The sequence below is a fragment of the Rhipicephalus microplus genome, chromosome X, assembly GCF_043290135.1.
Source record: "Rhipicephalus microplus isolate Deutch F79 chromosome X, USDA_Rmic, whole genome shotgun sequence".
NCBI classification, from domain to species: Eukaryota; Metazoa; Arthropoda; class Arachnida; order Ixodida; family Ixodidae; genus Rhipicephalus; species Rhipicephalus microplus.
The window spans coordinates 390948383-390970464 of record NC_134710.1 but is presented as its reverse complement, the minus strand read 5'-3'; the positions used below and the strand labels follow the sequence as shown (position 1 = coordinate 390970464).

The following is a 22082-nucleotide window of genomic DNA, read 5'->3' as shown; positions in this document are numbered from 1 at the left end:
ACCTCGCAAAACCAGCATAACCTTGATTTTAATGGAAGCAACCAACCACCACATAAGTCAACAGTTTGCACTGGCTATCAAGCAACATGCATGCACTCTCTCCCGTAGTTATCGATCTATCGGGCACGTGCACAAGACGCTATGACTGCATCACTGCTTTGCGTGCTCACATGGCCATCTGCATTTACAAAAAAAAAAAAGGATCCTGCCACTCTTGGCACTCTCTGAAACCGAAACTTCTATAGGTGCTCCAAAAAATGTCTCGAAACGAATAATAGACGTGCACTCGTGCAAACAACGTTTCCAATCATGGTAGTGTGGTGGGTCTTAAGCTACTTATTGTAACAGAAAAAAAGGTGGGAAACTTTTTTGTCGGTACAATTTTAAAACAACTTTACACTCATGCACATAATTATAACATGGCTTGCAAAGCACTTCAGGTTAATCATCATTATACCTCCATGGGTCACTTTCCTATATAAAAAAGAAAATGTCAAACACGTCACAAGACACAGGATAGTATTGAAAAAAAAAAAAACCTTTTTATTATGTACATACATGACACTTGAAAAGTTTTTAATCCCAAGTTTTACTATTGTCAAGCTGCCAGATTGTCACCTGTGCCATGAAGTGAACCTTTACATCATAAAACTCGAGCAAATAATAGACAAAACAAAAGAACTATCAAGCTTGACACTGACAAGTGAGTGCGCTAAGCTATATGCACACCCCCACTACAAGCTCAAGGTGCATTCTGATCTTTTCTCGCTTTCAAAAATGTGTAAGATGGTGACAAAACCTAACCCTCTAACCATTAGCCACGAGCTGTACTCATCGCACAAGTTTACATTGATACCGCCGATGACTAGTCGCACTCGTCTGGCCCGATTTCCTGCTCCTTCTACCACCAATGACTTATCACGCCTGTCGATTACTTTGCTTGCATTTTTCAACCATAGATGACAGCCGTTGTCTATCAAAAACTGCATTTCGTGCTTTTTGTGGGAGTTTTCAACCTGGCAACTTTCATTCCATAACCTCGCTTCAAAGAACGCTGCTGGTGTCGCTTTAAAAAAAAGGTGCTACTTGAAAGAACACAGAACGAAATTCATGTAGGACAGTGACTCTGACCTTGGATATTGCTTCAGATGACTACGAGGCTTTGTGTGAATTCATAAGCATACACTTCAAAATCTACCACAGAAAGGGTGACTTATTTATAAAAGCTTTTGTAACAATGAAGCAATGTCTGTGCAGTTTGTGTATTACCGTATATTGCATCAAACAAATACTATGACCTTAAGTACCTTCTCACCTCTACCATTACCATGGCATGATTGAGAAAAAGCCACTCTTTTTCTTTGTTTAAATTTCTGTACTAACTCTAAACAGAAATCAATGATGTAATATTTTTCAGAAGCAGAATTTCATAGAAAACATTGAGTTTATGACTGCTTTGAAAAAATATTGCAATCTTGGCATGTTTTTCAAAAGTTAAATGGGCAGTTAAAGTGTGTTTCCAGACAAGTGGTACTTCCTGAAATCCTGTTAATGTTGGACTAAATGCCCTTTTGTAAGCTCCCTTCGTAAACCAAGAACATTCCACATGTTCAAATAGTAGTAACCAAATAAATGCTTTCAATGACAAATGTTTCCAAGAGTTACAACACTGCTCAGAGATATACACCAATAAATGAAACAAAGCCAGAGTAGAAAAGACAAAGCAGTGGATTCAAAGTATGTACAACCACAGCTAATAATAAGTTGTGGCCTTAAAAGTTTCTTAAGTCACCCGTATCTTGAAAGTAACGATCTAGTGCAGAGCTTTGGACTTAAATGTGCAGAAGCAGATTTCCTTTAGCACAAAAATGCTTGGCATCTTTCAGGCCGGTAGGTTCATAGGCCAAAACTACTACCATGAAGTTTTCCAGCTGCAAGTGTAACTGTTGCAATCACACTGACGACTTGGCAAGGTAGCTTACAGCGATTAGTTGGTAATTTACAGTGAAGGCAAACAGTGCGAAAACATGCGAATAAAATAGAATGTGATGGGACAAATGGAGTCAACTAATAGCTTTTGATCCTTTCATGTCCAGCATAAAAAAGCAATCAGTTGACTTCAGGCACTGCGTAATGACGCTTTCAGGTACTGGCCGAAATTAGAATGAGTTTTTACAATGACATTAAAATATGAGACGACTTTCAACAACTGCGGTATATCAATATAACCATCACACGAGAACACGCCGTTTTTTTTTGTCTTTATAAAATATATCCCTACTCTGAGAGGTTATTGACTACTCTGTTGAACGTACGCGAAAGACTACTCCGGGCTACTCTAGCTACACAACTGGCTAAGTTGTGTAGCTAGAGTAGCCCGGAGTAACGCCCCCAAATCTTAGCTACTCTTAGCTAGAGTAACTAAGAGTAACGCCCCCAAATCACCGCGACAAAGCATAGCAACAGCGGCGCGCAGTGTCGTTAACATCGAGGAAACGATTCTCCGACGAAGCGCGCCAAGGGTTGCGCACGTTTCCAAACGCTTTTGCGGGCAAACGCATACACAGTGAGGCGAAACTTCCTCAATGCGCTCGGGTCCCCGCGAGCGGCAGTAATCAATCACAGCTCGAGAAACAACCTCTACAAGCGAGGCGCTAGAAGGAATTGTTTCCTGTTATTATTAACTGTCGGCAGCCTCGGCCGCCAGTCGACGACCGCGCGCAGTGCAATGAATCAGGAACAGGGCCCTCCAATGGGTCCTCGGAATTTCTGGCTGTCAGACAAATCACGCGGCCAATGAGCAAAGTCGCCCACCGAGTGACGACCCCACCGACACGCGAAGGAACAAGCTGCGCGAGCGATTAACAAAATTTGCCTCGGTTCTCTGCGTGCGTCGCACTACATGTGCCGCTTTGTAAACAATGAAGCGAAATTTTCTATGCTTATCGAGTTGTCACGCTCGAACTAACCAAGGAGACTGTCAAGGAGCCGCCAAAGCGCACACGCTCTCCATTCGCAAGGTAGTAGGCAAGCACCTGGAAGAGCGGCGACTCCGCGCGAGAGGTTTCAGGTCAAAACACTCCGTGCACCTTCGCCAAAAGTGAAGACGAGACCAACGGCACACTGGTCAGAGTTCCGCACACGGAACTCGGACCAGCGTGTCAGTGCTATAATTATACGCGTAGTATGCGTCGAGCATTTACAGTGTTAGCCTCTATTTTCGCGTGGATTTCCACAGACAGACAGACACTTCGAAGCATTCGAAAAAACGCGCCCCGAGACCGCTTAATAGCGACGAGCGTGTCTGCAACAACAGCTACGAAGACGGCACAGGTCCGACACGCGATTCGAACCGGAAGGCGCACGAGTAGCACACATGCGATATTCGACGCTACTCCTCGCATGCTGTAACAATACACTGTTTCTCTTACCTCGTACGAGATGTACTGCTTGCGCCACTCGGGCGTGATGTGCGCGGCCAAGTGTTCGGTGAACTTCATCTTGATCCTCAGTTCAACAAGGGCGGCGCGACGACGGGGTTGATTAGGGGCGTTGTGAATTCCACTGTGATACGAACGCCGCCGTCTCACGGCGTAAAGATCACGACTGCGAGGCGCACAGCGCCTGCATCTGGACCGCTAATGAGTGCGGCCATTTTGGCGCTCCAGCTGTTTTTCATTCCGCACTGAATGCAAACTGCGGCCTTTTTATGCCACTAACTTCTAAAAAAACTTAGTGCACTATTTATTAGCAGTTTATTTTTATTCGTTCTACCTAAATGTTTTAATATTTTTTTCTAAACTTTTGACTATCTAAACAGAAAAAAAGTGTGTCGGTGCTGTGGTGTCGCGGGAAGTTTGAGCATTCTTGCAACGATTCTCATCGACATGTGTTTCCCGACGTCCCGCATATTGCTTTATTTTGACAAATATCATGACATGCATCAGGGTGCAATAAGGGAACGATAATGGTGATTCTTGTGATCTTCTTTGAGACACTGGCCGCTTATAATAATAATATACTTGTCGAGTAACTACACTAAGTTTATTCAAGCGACAGTTCGAGGGACGCGCGCGTATGCAGATTTGCGTACAGTCTGTCTAAATAAATTAACTGCATGCCTCCCCACCCCAATTCCATTCAAAACAAGAGGAAAGAACGAGGCGTCATCTCTCGGCAAAGAACTCCGCTTCGTGCGCTGCTACTAGATCTATGCGCCGGTGCCGAAATCACCGGCGGCGGCGCGTCGATGTTTCCACTTTCGCCGATGGCCGACGGCGCGGGGTTCATCGGCGGTGGTGCGTAGACGAGGTGGGGGGGGGGGGGGGGGGAGTGATTAGATTTTAGAGTTGGATAGGATAGAAGTTTGTGCTTTGAATTTTGTAAGGAAAATTGGTTTCTCCGAAAGGGCAAAGCAATTAACGTGCTAGCAACATATCGATGTTATTTATTTACAAACACTGCTGTCTCAGTTTTTTTTAGACGTAGCATACATAAATACAGATGTTCAGCACCGTGGAAAAATATTAATAACAAAATATGCCTTTACGCAATTCTTTTTTCGAATTGCTCTGCACTGAGTTTGCGGAGAGCCAATCAAGCTCATCGATCTAACAGTATGCATAAGATGTAATGAAATAAATGGGTGCTAGAACACTCGAACCGGCGTGACTTATGTTATACAGGAAGATAACACGATTGCATGTGCGCCGATGTTTGAGAGGGGCTGCAGCAATAAAACATGCACATGCTAATTAGGCAATGAACGCTAGTCATAGCGGCATTATATAAACCTTACTGCCTTTTTTAAAGCATATTGTAACCAAGCCATATCATGTCTGTGTGACGAGAGAAAAGAACCGACGCAAATTCGAGTCTGACCGAAGTCATATACGCTGTAAGTTCACATCCCTTTACTGAGTTGCTTAACATGCGTAGGAAATAGAAAAGTTTTCTAAAAGCTTGTTGCAGAATGTTTCGACATACGAATGCCATTGAAATTTTTTTGTGAGAGTTACGCCGGTATATTTAAACGCCGTAACGCCCACTAGACTGCACCTTTATAAGTATACGTAAAATGAAGAGGCCGTTTCTTATTCGTAAAAGTTGTGATTAGTCTTCTTAAAGTTGATAAACATTTGCCATGCTTTACTCCATTAAGAAATGACGAAAAAAAACTATTTAGTGCATCCTCATTTTGAGTATTAGAAATGCTTTTACAGATAACCAAGTCGTCGATCTGAATACATTCTAAGTTTAATTTGAGTGTCCCTGATGATTTGTAGCGTCATTTAAACAAATAACAAACAAAAGCGGCCTACGCATAGAGCCTTGAGGCACCCCTGGTGCGATGTGTACGTCAGATATCACAGTGTGGTTACACGTGACAAATTTTGAGCACGACCGTGAGTAATCCGCTATCCAATCGACCAGCTTGTTGTCGCCAAAAAATTGCGAAGAAGCTAAACGTTTAGCGTGGCAAACCTTGTCAATGTCCTTAAAATAGTATTATGTATTCAATATTACTTCGGTCGTTGAGGGAAAAAGCAACACCGCACCACTCGCGTGAAAATTCAAGCAATTGTGTAATAGTAGAAAAACCAGCACAAAAGCCGTTCGGCAAGTATATAGTGCGCATTTAGGTATTACGCTATCAGTGGCGAAGGAGGGAGTTGAGGGGTTACCCCCCCCCCCCCCGCTTCCTACTGACCTTTCTTTTTTTCGTCGCGCTGACACAATTTAGAAACTATGCTGTGCCACTATCACAATATCATTCCTGGATGCTTTTACATTCAATAATGTCGGCAGATGGAAAAACGTGTCGTGGTGTTTGTCAAGGCTTTGGCACTCCGTGAGATTTTGGGCAGGAATCTCGGCCGCGAACGTTCTATGTTGGCTCGGCGCCGGGATTAATATTGTTACGTAAATTGAAACGGCACGTGACTATTTGGCAGTATATTTAGACTGATAAAATCGGAGCGCAGCACACAGAGCGAGCAAACGAGTCCTCTTCGTCGTCTTCTGATCACAAAATGGTTCACCCTTCATGCGATAGCTACGTAGCATTACCCCCCGATTTTAAAAGCACCGACTCGGTGCACTTTATACGCGTTCTTCAGAAAGAGGGTGGTATGGTTTCAACCTACTGACGTGGACTACGTCACTGGGGGTGTTTGCAGACAGGTTAGTACCGGAGACTGGAATGACCTCATAGGTAACGTCCGTTACCCGTACAAGGTCCCTTGTACGGAGATAGCATCTTCTCTGACAATCGAACACGACGAACTGGGCACCAGAGAAGTACTAGAGAGCCATGAGAAGTCAACGTCGACATGCTTGCTGTCGTAGAGAGCCTTCTGGGTTTCTTGTGAAGCCAACAGCCTAGAGCGGGCAATCTGACGTGCGTGGTCGGCACGAGCGATAGCATCACGTGCATATTCGCTCGGCGGAGGTGTAGTTGTCGGTAGTAGGGTGTCCAGTGGTAAGGTCGGATTACGGCCATAGAGCATATAAAAAGGCGAATAACCTGCTATATCATGACGAGATGAATTATAGGTGAACGTCACTTGAGGTAGCGCTAGATCCCAGTCATGGTGGTCAGATGAGACATACATCGAGAGCATGTCCGTGAGGGTGCGATTTAGGCGTTCGGTAAGGCCATTTGTTTTACTGTTACTGCAAATTACTGTGCACATGACTCCAAATGGCGTATACTGTGAAATAAAAGATTGTAAAATGACACTTGTCTCCTCTGCTGACTTGTATAGCTGCTCTCATGGCTCTTTTCTTATCAGCTTTCTTCCTATCTGCCAAGTTTTTAAGAAGCAGACGTTCATCATCTCTCAAAGCTGTTCCTCTTCTTCACTTTCTTTCACATGTAAGCTTGATTCTCGGTTCTAAAACTCGGGAGTCGTCTTGCTCGCCTGCATGTCAACTGAAATTCTTGGGAGTGATGTGGCGTGAGAGAGTTCTTGTATACAAAAAAAGACCCACACTTAGCTCATTCAATTGTTTTCTGGTAGACTTGGTGCCTTTAGGTAGTATACGAGAGATTATTGGTCAGCTGGTGGCTCGTAATGAGTGCACGTGCTACGTGACGCCAAACAGGCAAATAATCAGTGTTCCAGATTCGTCATCATGGCTACAGGGTGTGCTAACTGACGCTCCCCCGTTTAGTGCACATATATACTCCATAAAGTGGACGTGGAGATAGCCGCCTTGGTAGCTCAGTTGGTTGAGCATCGGACGCATTATTGAAAGGTAGCAGGTTCGGTCGGTGTCCAGGGCAAGTTATTTTTTCGCCCAGGTTTCTTACTTCATATTGGCATTACAGTTACTTCTAATAACATCTCTTTTACTAACTTCCCTCTAATTGTTCCTTTTGCTGTGCACAGGGGACAACAGTACACTATCCAGTCTTCTGTAATGAATATTTTAACTTGCGCAAAATTACCACCTGTTCAGTATCCTGGCTTTTTAGCTACCATGTATTTTCTTTTGGGAATTTGTCCCTTGGGTATAGTGCCGAAAAGGTTGCCTATACCTTTCGATGTTTCTTGAATCTTGAAAGAGATTAAGGTTCCAACGATTGATTGATATGTGGGGTTTAACGTCCCAAAACCACTATATGATTATGAGAGACGCCGTAGTGGAGGGCTCCGGAAATTTAGACCACCTGGGGTTCTTTAACGTGAACCCAAATCTGAGTACACGGGCCTACAACATTTCCGCCTCCATCGGAAATGCAGCCGCCGCAGCCGGGATTCAAACCCACGCCCTGCGGGTCAGCAGCCGAGTACCTTAGCCACTAGACCACCGCGGCGGGGCAGGTTCCAACGACAATTATTACTCCTGCTTTCTATATTGAATTATTGCGTTCATATTTAAACTGACGTTATCCTCTTCGCTGCATATGTTCCGTTTCATTACTTTGTTTTACACTATTTCTGCCAATGCATTTATTTCATTTCACATTTTCATTGTAAAAATATATATTGTATTCTTTATAATAATGACTGAAATGGGCGTTGTCATTGCTCTACTCTATACACAGCGTCTTGAATGCTCTAGCGACCTGTAATTAACATATTGCAAAGCCCAGTGGTGCTGTTCCAGTGCCATAGCTTATTATTGGAGCTGTGTTGCACCGGACACTGGAAGACTGGCACACTACACGAGGAACGCTGCACACTGGGGCACACACTATTGACCGAAATCAGGCTTTTCAATTGTTTTTCAAAATTTGGTCATGCGCACATCGTAATTAGGGCTAAAACATGAGCGCAGGAGAAAAAGAAAAAAATTGAAAGAAAAGCGTGTGACCTGGAGTCGAACACACTACCTCAAAACGCTACAAATCGCGAGTCTGACACGCCGCCCGCTACACCACACCTGCAATATGTGAACGGGTGTATTTTTCCTTTATTTTAAAGCTAATTTAGGTATTAAATATTTTGATTTTATACATTACAAACGAAGAGTTTTATCTCTTCGTGCTCGCGACAACCTAACAGGTGATTGTTAGCTTATTTTTTTATGGATTGCCTTGGATCACATCTATCTGGCATGTTTTGCCGCCAAACTTGTTAGCTTAACTGCAGATGTGTTATGGCAATCGCAGTGACTCGCTATGCTGCAGGTTAAACCCATGTAGAAAACAGCGTGCATCTGAACTGCTCACTGAACACAGTAGATTTCGTCACTCGTCTGGAAGTATTATCTGTGCACCTAGTTTACGTTATATGTACGACAGCCACAGCAGTTCACTTTAGCCGAAACAACCATTAGGCTTAGGACCATGCTTCGTGCGCCACGGTCTCAGTGAAGATCGTAGATAGTCAGTTAGAAAGAGTGTAATAACAGTTAAAATGTAGTTACTATTATAACCACCTCATGAGTGGTCAGATTTTCACCTTCGACTACACAAATCTGAAGCTGAAAACACTGAGGCTGGGCATTGCAGCGGCTATAGCTGCTGCCGAAGACGTGCGGCTTTCGGCAGTATGAGCCCGAATGACTCACTGCTAGAGTAGGTTGGTCTGGAGTATAAGACTTATACTACTGTCATACCGTCTCGCGAATTATCAGTTCGATCGATGCCATTTATGAAATACATTGACGAAACTCAATCACACTTCAGGGAAAGCGCGGGCGCGCCCGGGGGTGCGGGGGGCATGGGTTGGCTGGAGCCTTTTCTCCAGAAATTTTCACCTGGCCTTATTGCCCCCCACTTGCCCCCAAGAGCAAGCATATTCATAACACGACGCATTAGTTCTGTGCCTCCCTGCCCCATTGCAGGAACACAATTGTCGTCGCCCCCCCCCCCCCCCGCGAAATTCTGGTGGTGCCCCTGATTCGCGTGGTCGACAAATGATTGCTTTAGCGTACTCGCACATCTATTGCCTAACTAAAGCTGCAGCTATATATGTATTACACATAGATGATAATACCATCATACTCGGGAAGTTTTACGCTCGACATTTCGCGATTCAATACGAAGTCTTACTGAAAGTGCGCCGATCGCACCTATAGTTTATTCCAAGTGTGCAGTAGAGACTGTACAGCGTGATCAGTGCCTCCCAGCGCGCTTTAAGAGAATGGTGACGCTGTTCAGTGTGTCCCAGTGGCTCTCAGCGTGCCGTAGTACACTGAGACACCCTGTACAGCGCTTTCAGTGGCACCCAGCATGGTAAAAGGCACTGGAAGACACTGGAAACGCGGTTTGTTACGATAGGGTAAAGACCTTTATTGTACGGCGTAGCTAGCACGGCGGAATTTGGCAGTGCCAGGCTCACCGCCTTACATTGATGCAAAAATCGATGGCTTGCACCGCGCTGCGTTGCCTTTGGGCATGCGCAGCGCGGTGCAAGCCATGACCACGGAGAATTCGCTTGAAAGAGCGGTGACATCAACTGCACGCATGCCACGTTCTTTTGCGTGAGCGTGTAGTTAGCCCCCCCCCCCCTTCCTTTCACTGTAACGATTAGGTACTGCTTGTGCAACATAGAGACTAATAAGCATCTGCAATATTATTTTGGTAGAAACAGCATTGAACACGATTTAGAACTGCTGCAAAGCCCACCAATCCGCAGCGTTATCAAGCGACCACCTCGTGCGGTCACGCCCCGCGTTGTCATGTTGACAAAGGAAACGGTGACACGAGCTTCAGCTCACAGTTAGTCCGCTAATTGTTGACATGTGGGGCTTCACGTCGCGAAACTACCATATGATTATGAGAGATGCCGTAGCGGAGGGCTCCGGGAATTTTGACCACCGGTGGTTCTTTAGCGCGCACCCAAATCTGAGCACACGGGGTGGCAGCATTTTCGCCTCCATCGAAAATGCAGCAGCCACAGCCGGGAATCCATCCCGCAAACTGCGGGTCAGCGGTGGAGCACCTCTGCAGCTACACCATCATGGCGGGGCCCATTCAGTCTGCTACGAACGCACGTATTGCCATGTAATCGTCTCCACACACTACCCCTCGTCATCGCCATCGCTCGTGTCTACGAGCTATGAAGAAATCACAAAAATTGATCATTTCTGCGATCTACAAATGCGCGAATCATTTGGTGTGAATCTTTCACAAAGCAACCCTTCTAAAATTGCCGACACTCCCAGAAGAGTAGTAAAGAGCTGGAGACGCCCACTTAGTTCGCGCTGGCAGGAAAGAGCACACAACCAGAAAAAACCTTGTGAGAGGAAAGCGCTCCTGTCCCGTTCATGGGCAAACCACGGTATATGTAAACTGGTAGCGTAACTTCCATAAAAGCACATGGATCCAGTAGTCGGCGATGTATGGATGGATGGATACACTCTAAGAAAAAAAGTGGTAGTACTTGCTAACTTTGGGGTAGTAACGGTTTGTCACATATGTTACAACCCTGGTAGTAAGCGCAGTTAGTAGTGGCGAGGGTGGTAACAGTTACTACCTCTGCTGTTACTACCAGCGTTAGTAACTGTTACTACCCTAGCCGTTACCACCCATTGGTAGTAACTTTTAAAGGTTTCAAGAAAAAAGTAGTAACCGATACTACGTCGTTCATTCATTTTGGCATATTATTTCTCCACTGCTAATGTTGGCTAATCAATGTCTTGCAACTAGACAAATTCGGGTAAGAAGCGTAGTGTGCTATGAATGCGAAGAATGCATAGACCAAACAAGACCACTATTTTTTACGTATACATGTAGTAAGAAGTAAGCGTGGGGTATATATAGCCCCTACTTTGCAGGGGCATGTCTGGCACAGGGGACAGGACCACTGTTTTTTACGTATACATGTAGTATGAAGTAAGCGTGGGGTATATATAGCCCCTACTTTGCAGGGGCATGTCTGGCACAAGGGAGCGCTTCCGTTTCAGGACGAATTATAACAAATTTGAACGTATAACACTATATTTTACTACCTGGTTACGTGTGTCTGGTGACGTAGCACAAGACTTTTAATTAGCCTTACTTATAAAGAGTTATATCTCCTATTGATTTAGTATAAAATGGCCACAAAAAACATTATGTACAGTAACACGAGCAATGTACCGAACTCATTCTCAGTGCATTTGAATGCTTCAGCTGACTAGTATATCAGCGTTTAATTAGTAATGATTGTTTAGGGGGTTTTACGTGCCAAAACAATGATAATATTTGGAGACACACTGCAGTGGATTACCTGTGACTGTCCTCGAGGCTAATTCTGACCATCTAGTTATTTTGATCTGCCAGTCTTGTTAATATGTACTGTAATTTACTAAGTTTGTTGTGATTGTCTATTGTGCTTATGGCTCGTTAACTTGCACTTCTTCGTCTCGACAATATAAGAATGACGTTGACATATCTCGGTGGCGTAATTTAAATAAAATGTATTTTCTTGATCTATGGATATCTTTTGCGTCATTTTCCCGTGTAATGATTATACGTCGAGACGATTCCTCACATAAATTATCAGAATCGCATTCACACACTATATTGGAATAGATAGTCAAAAGCCGGGTAGCAAATACGTACTGATGGGGCAAGAAAGGTAGGAACGGCTGCAGTTACTACCTCCTTCATTTCAGTTATTAACTGTTTACTAACGTAGGTAGTAAAGAGGTCGCAAAAAGTTAGTAACGGTTGCAGGTAGTAACTGTTTACTAACGTAGGTAGTAAACAGGAAGCAAAATGGTAGCAACGGTTGAAGAAAGGTAGTAACCGCCGCAGTTACTACCTATTTGCTTGCAGTTGCTACCTTTTTACTAACTTTTTTTAAGAGTGTACGGCTGTACCCTTTAGATCAAGCGGTGGCTAGGGCCACCAAGCCATAATACTTATTGAACCAAAAACTAGATTTATTTTTTTTCCCTTTAAGTAGTGAGGTTGAGGATTCGTACTTTGCAGTGAAAGGTTTAGTTTTCACTCGTGCCTTCGCTTTAGCCACCAATTAGATAACCTCCTTCTAGTTAATTCTACCCACTTAAAGTCTATTTTGCCCTCCCTGTCCTTAAACTCCAGTGCTTTAAAAAACTCTGCGCCATCATCCTGAACTATAGGTTAAACCCTTTACAGAACATTATCAAGTGTTCGGCAGTTTCTTCTTCCTCTCCACACGCACTGCATACTGTGTTTACCCCTTCGTATTTGGCCCGATATGTCTTGGTTCGCAGTACTGCCGTCCTGGCCTCAAAAAGTAGAGAACTATCCTGGGTATTATCCTAGATCCTTTCCTTGGCAATTTCCTGGTTAAAAGTTCGATAGATCTCTAGTGCGGACTTCTTAATCATGCCGATTCTCCACACATCAGTCTCAGCTTCCTTCACCTTCTTCTTAACCGATAATTCATTTTGGTTTGGCCCCCTGCTGTTTTTCAAGTATTTACCAGTCAATTTTCCGGTTCGCTTCTTCTATTTTGTATCGATATTCTTCATGTACAAGTAGCTGAATACCTTCCTAGCCCAACGCTCCTCCCCCATTTCTCTCAATCGCTTCTCAAATTTTATCTTGATGCTAGCTTCCCTGCCCTCAAATGATGTCCATCCCATATCACCTTGTACTCCCTGATTTGGTGTATTCCAGTGAGCTCCTAAAGCAAGCCTACATATTCGACGTTGCTTCATTTCTAATATTGCTTGAACTTCTGATCTCATCCACAAGACCGCAATGCCGAACGTCAGACCAGAAACCATAACCCCTTTCTATATTCCTCTCACAACACCATACCTATTGTAATTCCACAATGCCCTGTTTTTCATCACCGCTGCATTCCTCTTACCTTTAGTCGTCACGTATATTTCGTGTTCCCTTAGGTACTCGGCTCCATTGCTTATCCATACGCCAAGATATTGTATTTATTTGTTATCTCTAATATGACCTCCTGTATTTAAGGCTCACTACCGTCATTGTCATTAAAAATCATGACTACTGACTTTTCCTTCTGAATCTGAAATCTAACCTGTCTCCCTCATTACCGCAGATGTCCACCAATCTCTGCAAATCTTCCTTGTTGTCGACCGTTAGCACTATATAATCTGCGTACATCAATCCCGGCAGCGCCTGTTTAATGAGTTTTCCTTGTTTGACGAAAGAGAGGTTGAAGCCCAGTCCACTTCCCTCTAATTTGCCCTCTAATCCTTGTAGGTACATCATGAATAAAAAGGGTGACAGGGGGCACCCCTGCCTAAGCCCCCGTTTTACCTCTGCAGGCTTGGATACCTGTTTTTCCCACTTTATAACTACCTTGTTACCTTTAGAGATATCCTTTAAAAGATTAGTGACTACATCTTCCACGCCTAGTGTGTCCAGTGTTCCCCGCAATTCCCTTTGAACCACGCTATCGTACGCTCCCTTGATATCCAAAAATGCTAGCCACAGGGGCCTGTATTCCTTTTCTGCTATGTCTATGCACTGCGTCAGTGAGAACACATTGTCTTCCAACCTCCTGTGTTTCCAAAACCCATTCTGCAGTTCCCCCAGCACCACCTCATCCTCTATCCATGCCTGCAGTCTTTTCTTTATAATCTGCATCACCAGCCTGTAGACCACTGATGTCACTGTTATAGGACGGTAGTTGTTTATGTCAGCTTTGTCCCCCTTTTCTTTATAGATCATGCTCATCCTGCCAAGTTTGGATCCATCGGGAACTTCACCATCGATTAATATTTTGCTCACTGCCTCTCTCAAAGCCTGCTTAGACTTCGGACCTAATGTCTTTATCAGCATAATTGTAATGCCACCTGGGCCTGTTGATGTACTACTAGGAACCCTTTTCTCAGCCCTTTCCCACTCTCGTTGTGAAAATGGAGCCATTGCACCATTTCACTCGTCCATGTCTATTGTGGTGCATAAAGCTCTTCTTTGTTGAAATTTTTCTGTCACCCTTGTTCTTATATATTCAATAGCTTCGTCCCCTTCTAGCCTAGCACCTTGGGCTGTAGTTATAAACCTCTGCTCAAGGCTCGTCTTTTTTTAAGGAGTTTAGATGGTGCCAAAATTTCGCAGCTGCCTTTTTATTTTTTTATGTACTTCTACCAGCCACTGAGCTCCCTTTCTTCTAATCTTTTCATTGATCAGAAGGGATGCATCCGTTTTACAGCTTAGAAAGGTTTCCAATTTTCTTTCAACATCATCTGTCAGTTCACCCCGCTGCTTAGCATCTCTGTGTTCCCTAGAAGCTTCCGGACATTTTGCTATGGCTCTCCTAACTTCCTCATCCCACCAACTTTTTGGTTTGTGTCTTCTTTTCCAGGTTAACTTGTCACGTGCCTTAGCAAGCTCTAGCTCAAACAGTCTAATTAGATTCGTGTATGTCCACACTGTTTTATTATTCTCAGTGATTACTTTCTCAATTTGTTTAGTGGCTATTTCGATTTGCCTTTCTGAATACAAATTTTCCTGTAGTTGCTCATCTTGTCTCCTTCCCACTTTCACTGCTCTTCCAAAACTTAGCTTGATACGTTTGTGATCACTACCCAGACTTCTGGAGCGACCTTCATCTATGTGCATTCCCCTGAGCTTATCATGCATCCTATGTGACATCAGTGTGTAATATATCGCCGACTGCAGCCTTCCTAACTCACAAGTTATTTGCCCTTAACTCTTATCGGTACTGTTGCAAATGATCAAATCTTGTCTTTCACACATATCCATGATAATTTCACCTGTTGGGTCAGTACCCATCTATATCTTCTATGTGCACATTCATATCTCCTAGTATAATTATCTCGCACTCTCCTCTTAACTCCTCAATGTCCTTTGATATATACTCTACCATTGCCTGGTTTTCCTCTCTGGCCTTTGCTCCCGTCCACAAGTACACCAAACTAAGGAGCGTCATTTGCCCTGCCACTTTTCCTTTTAGCCATAAATGTTCCTTGCACTCCTGCTTGACACTTTGCCAGTCTGTAATTTTACGAATGAATGCACCAACAGCACCCCCCTTTTTGCTGCCTTCTGTTCTATTACAATATGCCCACGCGTAGTCCGGATTGTTAGGAGGTTGTTCCATGTCTCTGAGATGTGTTTCTGCAAAACCGTATACCATCGGCCTCTCCTCTATTAGCCGTTCTTCTATTGCTTCCCATTTCAGCCTGTTCCTGCCACCCTGCATGTTAATATACCCTATGCCTGAATTGGCTCGGCGCTCGTGGCTACATCTATTTATGCCCCAGACTCTATCTATCTTAGATATTGGTGCCACTTTGGAATCGTATCTGTCCATACCACCTGTCGAAGAGTCTCCCTGGTTGTTTTTCTCGTTACTAGCTATCCTGCACCCCGAAGGGCTCGCTTGCCCCCCAAAAAAGCTACTGCGCGTCCTGCAAGTCGCGAACCCACCTCATGACGTAGCCGCCCATCGAAGTGAATTCTGTCTCGTTGAAAACCACCCCACCTATGCACCTCCTTGTTTATTTCCACCACCTCAAAGCCTTTCTCTCGACTCATTCACCATATCTCTTGGTTTGCGTTGACAACCGCTCTTTGCAGGTTGCTATCACGCACCGGCACCTCCGGTATCGTGCATATCGATCACTACCTGTACCTTAGGAGAAGTGGCGCGCATGTCATCGACGCCTTTCGCCAGTGCGGTTGCTAGTCCTGCTGTATCATCATTTAAGACATCGTTTAAACCACCTGAAATTATCACAAGGTTTCATCTCTCAGCTGTAGTTTTGAGTTTTGCGCTCGCTTGCCTCATTACTTCTTCCAGCTTCCGTCCTGGGAACGTCTCTACTGCAGCCCTCTTGTCAGCTCTTAACCTCTTTTTGATTGCTTCTGTGCATGAATTTAAATTCGAGTCCCCGGCGATTATCACATGTTGTGACTTTTCAGCTGGAGCGTCCTGCACCTGGGGGCTACTCTCACCTTTGACGCCGGCTGCTTTGTCCCCTCCCAGTCCCACCACTACCTCGCTGAAGCTGGGCCTTGCGACAATTGAACCGGCTGAACCTGTTTTTTCCAAACTTGCTTGCTCTTCCTTCTCCACCACTCTGGTTGCCGGTTCCCTACTGTTCTCTCCGTAGGCCGCTTCCAGACAATAATACAGGGGCCTTACCAGACAAGTGACTGCAGCGTCACGGCAAGCCATGGCGCGAACTAATACGAGTGGCCGTGCCCTAGGTGCTTTTCTCACGACCGCGCGCGGCCTAGGTGCCAAATTGCGTGAACATCCCTAGGCACTTTAGCCCTTAGTGGTGCGCCCGCGCATAGCCTCCTCTATAACTCCTATATAGAGGGACTATAACTCCTCTATAGCCTCGGCGGGCCATAGCCTCCTTTATAAAGGAGGCTATGGCCCGCACTGGCTGGAGCGGTGCGGGTATGTAAAGGCGCCGCTGGCTGTGTTATGCGTGTGTCAGCGCTTCCTCTATTTCGGTGTTCTGCGGCGGTTTGTATTATTGCGATATTCCTTGCGAATATGGTGATGCTTGAGTGCTGAATGTTCTGTGTGGACGTTAGTTCTGAATGCGTGGTGCGCTCTGACGCGCTTTAGTGAACGCTGTCACACGGGTACTTGCTGCATGTGGTCGCGCTGCACTGTATTTGATCCGGACCGTATAGCGGTGACTAATACCGGTTTTCCTCGAGAAATTTTGATGGCGCGCAACAATTTTGTCGCTGCTGCGCTGTACAACATCGAGTTTGGCGCAGATGCCCTGACCGCGATCACAAGTGTCTGTGTGACACCGGCGGTATGAATATCGCATTATTTCCACTACTCGCATAGGTAGTCCAAGTAGCATAGAAAAAAAAAAGCTGGGACTACGATATCCCCTGTCGGTGATCACACGTGAATGCTTATACCAAGTTAAACTGTTCAGTTCTGTACACTTTTGTGGCCTCTACTTCTTTAGCTGCTGGTTACATGACAATGCAAGAAGAAAGCAGTCTACTAATTACATCAAAATATGCAGAAACGGTGCATCATACTTAGGCAAGTCTCTAGAAAATATAAAACGTCTGCAAAGAAGCCCACGTACATGTTAGGTCTTGCAAACAAGCTTATTGCTGACGCTTTTGGCAAATTTTGTTGTTAGGGTTCTGCTGACATGAGCCGCAGTGGACCACCGCATTATACATATATAGTATGATTGGTGTGTGAAGTGGTCACCTGTAAATTGCGTTCTGCATAAAAAGCGACTGCTTTGCCTTCAGCGCAACTTTGGCATGCTCACTTTTTGCTTAACACCTAAATCTAAACCTCGTCGTACATTGAAGGTGTCATCATCATCAGCCTGACTACGCCCACTGCAGAGCAAAGGCATCTCCCGTGATCTGCCAATCAACCCGGTCTTGTGCTTTTCATTGCCATGTTATACCTGCAAACTTTTTAATTTCACGGACCCATCTAACTTTCTGTCTCCCCTTCGTGCGTTTGCCTTCTCTGGGAATCCAGTCAGTTACCCTTAATGACCAGCGGTTATCCTGTCTACGCGCTACATGCCCTGCCCATGTCCATTTCTTCTTCTTGATTTCAGCTATGATATCCTTAACCCCAGTTTGTTCCCTAATCCACTCTGCTCTCTTCTTGTCTCTTAAGGTTACACCTACCATTTTTCTTTCCATTGCTCGCTGCGTCGTCCTCAGTTTAAGCTGAACCCTCTTTGTAAGTTTCAAGGTTTCTGCTCCGTAGATAAATACTGGCCAGATGCAGTTGTTATATACCTTCCTCTTGAGGATTAGTCGCAGATTACCATTCATGATTAGAGAATGCTTGCTGAATGTGATCAACCCCATCTTTATTCTTCTAGTTACTTCACTCTTATGGTTCGGCTTCGCGGCTCCTATCTGTCCTAAGTAGACATATTCCTTTACAACTTGCAGCGTCTCTCCACCTATCGCAAAGTGCTGTTTTCTGCCGAGACTGTAGCACATTAATTTAGATTTGTGGACATTCATTTTCAGACCTACTTTTCTGCTTTCCATGTTCAGTTCTGTAATCGTGAGCTGTAATTCATCTCCTAAGTTACTCATCGAGGCAATGTCATCAGCAAATCGCAGGTTACTAAGATACTTTCCATTAACTCTTATTCCTAACTCTTTCCAACTGGACTCCGGCATTCCACTTATTACACAGCACAAAGAACCTGCCATGTCGTGACACCATGCATCATTCAAAGGGACAATATCAAGACAAAACCGGTTTTTTTAAGTATTCACAAAGAACAGTTTTGCAACACCGAAACACTACTCTTTCTGTGAAAGGACGCTTGGAAAGCAAGAAAGTGCATGAGGAAAAATGCTCGTAGTGACGCCATCTTATAAAATTGTCACACCGAATGCCATGACTTCATAGATTCTGACGGTGTATACTGGTTCATGCATAGATCCTAATGATAAGAATGAAGTACATTATCCTGTGAATAGGCTGTAGAGTTATCATGCAAATGTGGTGCTGCAATTAAAAATCAGTGTTCCCCCCTAAATTGAAATTGGATAAACAGTTCTCATAGTGCAAGTTTTATAGTTACACTTTTTTTTTAGTTTAGGAGGAAAACAATTCTGGAGTTCTCTATTCACGGCAAAAAGCAACTTCAATGAGCAAGCTACCAAATGGAAAAACGGCAGTTCACTAGCGAGATGCGAAACCAGTTCTTCCAATTAATGAACAAGCATTTGAGTATTGTACATTCAAATGCTGTACTTCAATTATTCATTACACAAATGACCTTTAAAATTATTCACAGGTTTATTAGGATGTTTGTAAATACCCTGCTGCAATTTTTCAAGACAGCAGTACTCACAAATAAAGGTGAAATCACTTCGCAAGGTCTTCGTACTTGAACTGACGAAGTAGACAAACTGCAGTAGTCGCACATGAGATTTACTATCACAACATATTGTATAGCAGAAATGTTCCAACTAAAGAAAAGGCCCAGCAATATGTTCAGAATGAAAATATCAGATAGAAACGAGCGCCTGCATATAAAACATCCTTTATTGAGGTATCTTTAGGCCTTGTCGAAGCTTTGCTGCTAGTAAGCACGGCCAAGCGCCATAAGCCTTCGCACAAGGGCTTCCACTTTATGCTTCCTCGTGTTGCCGGGGCACTCTGGTCTTAAATTGTTGAGGTCTGAACAGCCCGAGGGCGGTTGGCCAAGGCTCGCGCAGCCCCCAGATTACCGGTCGGGTGGGTGACCTCAGCGCCAAAGGGATGGCCGACCCGAGCCTTGTCCCAGGTGCCATGACGCTCGCCAGTCACGACGGCCTACCAGTCAGAGTGAGGATCAATGTTGCATGCTAGGTCCAACACAGCTCACTTTACCTCATTGTTAGCTGGGAAACAAACTGTGAAAAAAGCACGAGGACACAGAAACATAGTACACATACGAACGCTAAATGTGTACAGCTTCTCTGTGTTCTCATGCTTTTTGGGACATTTTTTCCCGACTAACAATGTACCAATTCGCTTGAATAAAAGTCCCACTAACCTTAGCTTGGACAGTCAGCAGAGGGCTCATGATGAGCCCTCGGGCTCATGATGAAAAGGCTGTGAACCTCCTGGCGCTGTGGACCTCCTGGCGCTGGCAACTCGTAAGGAGGGTCGTCGCTGGTCTGCGCGCACAGCAACATTGTTGTTTTGCCTGGGCAGGTAGCCAGGTGCTGGAGATGGCCATCCGGTTCAGCGGGCGCGTCATGGTTAGAATTGAAGGGACATGGCTTTCATTGGAGCTGGCGACCGTCCCGTCGACAAGTGTATACTTAGCCGCCCTCTGTTAGCATTGTGGTGCTCACTGTACGGACAGATAACCAGGTCTTGCAAAATGTTGAAAGTAGCCATTAATTGTTGAGCGTATGGTTTAGATCGAGGTCTTTGCGTCTTAGTCTTAGCTAGTCGCGATCTAGACTGTCGGCAATGGCGGCTGTGGCTACTTCGGGTGGATGGATGGATGCGGCTGTACCCTTTAGATTGGGCGGTGGCTAACGCCACCTAGCCGTCATAATTAGTGAACTAACCATCAGATTTATTTTTTTTTCTATAAATAGTGAGGTTGAGGATTTGTACTTTGCAGTGAAGGGTTTAATTTTCACTTGAGCTTTGAGTTTAGCCACCAATCAGATTACCTCCTTTTAGTTAAGTCTACCCGCTTAAAGTCTATTTTGCCCTCCCTGTGCCTAAACGCAACATTACATTCCAGCACCGTTCCTTGGGTGGGTGGACGGATATGGCTGTACCCTTTAAATTGGGCGGTGGCTAGCGTCACCAAGCAGTAATACTTATTGAACCAAAAACTAGATTTATTTTTTTTTCTTTAAAAAGTGAGTTTGAGGATTTGTACTTTGCAGTGAAGGGTTTAATTTTCACTCGTGCCTTGACTTTAGCCACCAATCAGATAACCTCCTTCTAGTTAATTCTACCTGCTTAAAGTCTATTTTGCCCTCCCTGTCCCTAAACCTCAGTGCTTTGAAAAACTCTTCGCCATCATCCTGAACTATAGTGTGAAGCCCTTTACAGAACATTATCAAGTGTTCGGCAGTTTCTTCTTCCTCTCCACACGCACTGCATACTGTGTCTACCCCTTCGTATTTGGCCCGATATGTCTTGGTTCGCAGTAGTCCCGTCCTGGCCTCAAACAGTAGAGAACTACCCCGAGTATTATCATAGACCCTTTCCTTGGCAATTTCCTGCTGAAAAGTTCGATAGATCTTTAGTGCGGACTTCTTAATCATGCCCATTCTCCACATGTCAGTATCCGTTTCCTTCACTTTCTTCTTAACCGATAGTTTTTTTTGGTTTGGCCACCAGCTGCTTTCTAAGTATTTACCAGTCAATTTTCTGGTTCGCTTCCTCCACTTTGTATCGACATTCTTCATGTACAAGTAGCTGAAAACCTTCCTAGCCCAACGCTCCTCCCCCATTTCTCTCAATCGCTTCTCAAATTTTATCTTGCTGCTAGCTTCCCTGCCCTCAATGAAATGGTGTCCATCGCATATCACCTTGTACTCCCTGATTTGGTGTATTACCGTGAGCACCTAAAGCAAGCCTACCTATTCCACGTTGCTTAATTTCTAATCTTGCTTGAACTTCTGATCTCATGCACAAAACTGCATTGCCGAACGTCGGACCAGGAACCATTACCCCTTTCCATATTCCTCTCACAACATCATACCTATTGTAATTCCACAGTGCTCTATTTTTCATCACTACTGCATTCCTGTTACCTTTAGTCGTCACGTATATTTCGTGTTCCCTCAGGTACTCGGTCCCATTGCTTATCCATACGCCCAGATATTTGTATTCATCTGTTATCTCTAGCGTGACCTCCTGTATTCTAAGCTCACTACCTTTGTTGTCATTGAAAATCATGACTGCTGATTTTTCCTTACTGAATCTAAAATCTAACCTATCTCCCTCATTACCGCAGATGTCCATCAATCTCTGCAAATCTTCCTTGTTGTTGGCCATTAGCACTATATCATCTGCGTACATTAATGCTGGTAGTGCCTGATCAATAGGTGTTCCTTGTTTGACTAAAGAGAGGTTGAAGCCCAGTCCACTTCCCTCTAATTTGCCCTCTAATCCTTGTAGGTACGTCATGAATAATGAGGGTGACAGGGGACACCCCTGCCTAAGCCCCCGTTTTACCTCTGCAGGCTTGGATACCTGTTTTTC

General features: G+C 44.6%; 1 protein-coding gene and 1 long non-coding RNA gene across 6 annotated transcripts in view; both read right to left on the bottom strand.

Annotated features, from left to right (window-relative positions):
- Nucleotides 1-3693, bottom strand: part of LOC119161011 (solute carrier family 53 member 1) — a 264235-nt gene extending 260542 nt beyond the window's left edge. For 4 of the 5 annotated variants that reach the window (XM_037413322.2, XM_037413323.2, XM_037413325.2 and 1 more), the window contains exon 1: nt 3432-3692. In XM_037413322.2, the coding sequence (XP_037269219.1) occupies nt 3432-3500 (69 nt within the window). In that variant the 5' untranslated portion in view covers nt 3501-3692. Of the gene's footprint in view, nt 1-3431 lie in introns of all 5 variants that reach the window. The other variant, XM_037413324.2, reaches the window with a different exon arrangement.
- Nucleotides 3694-19386: 15693 nt separating this feature from the next.
- Nucleotides 19387-20393, bottom strand: LOC119162209 (uncharacterized). Its single transcript, XR_012887546.1, has 2 exons — nt 19900-20393; nt 19387-19676 (listed from the first exon to the last, which is right to left on the bottom strand). It is a non-coding gene; the product is annotated as an uncharacterized LOC119162209 (long non-coding RNA).
- Between the last annotated feature and the right edge of the window lie 1689 nt (nt 20394-22082).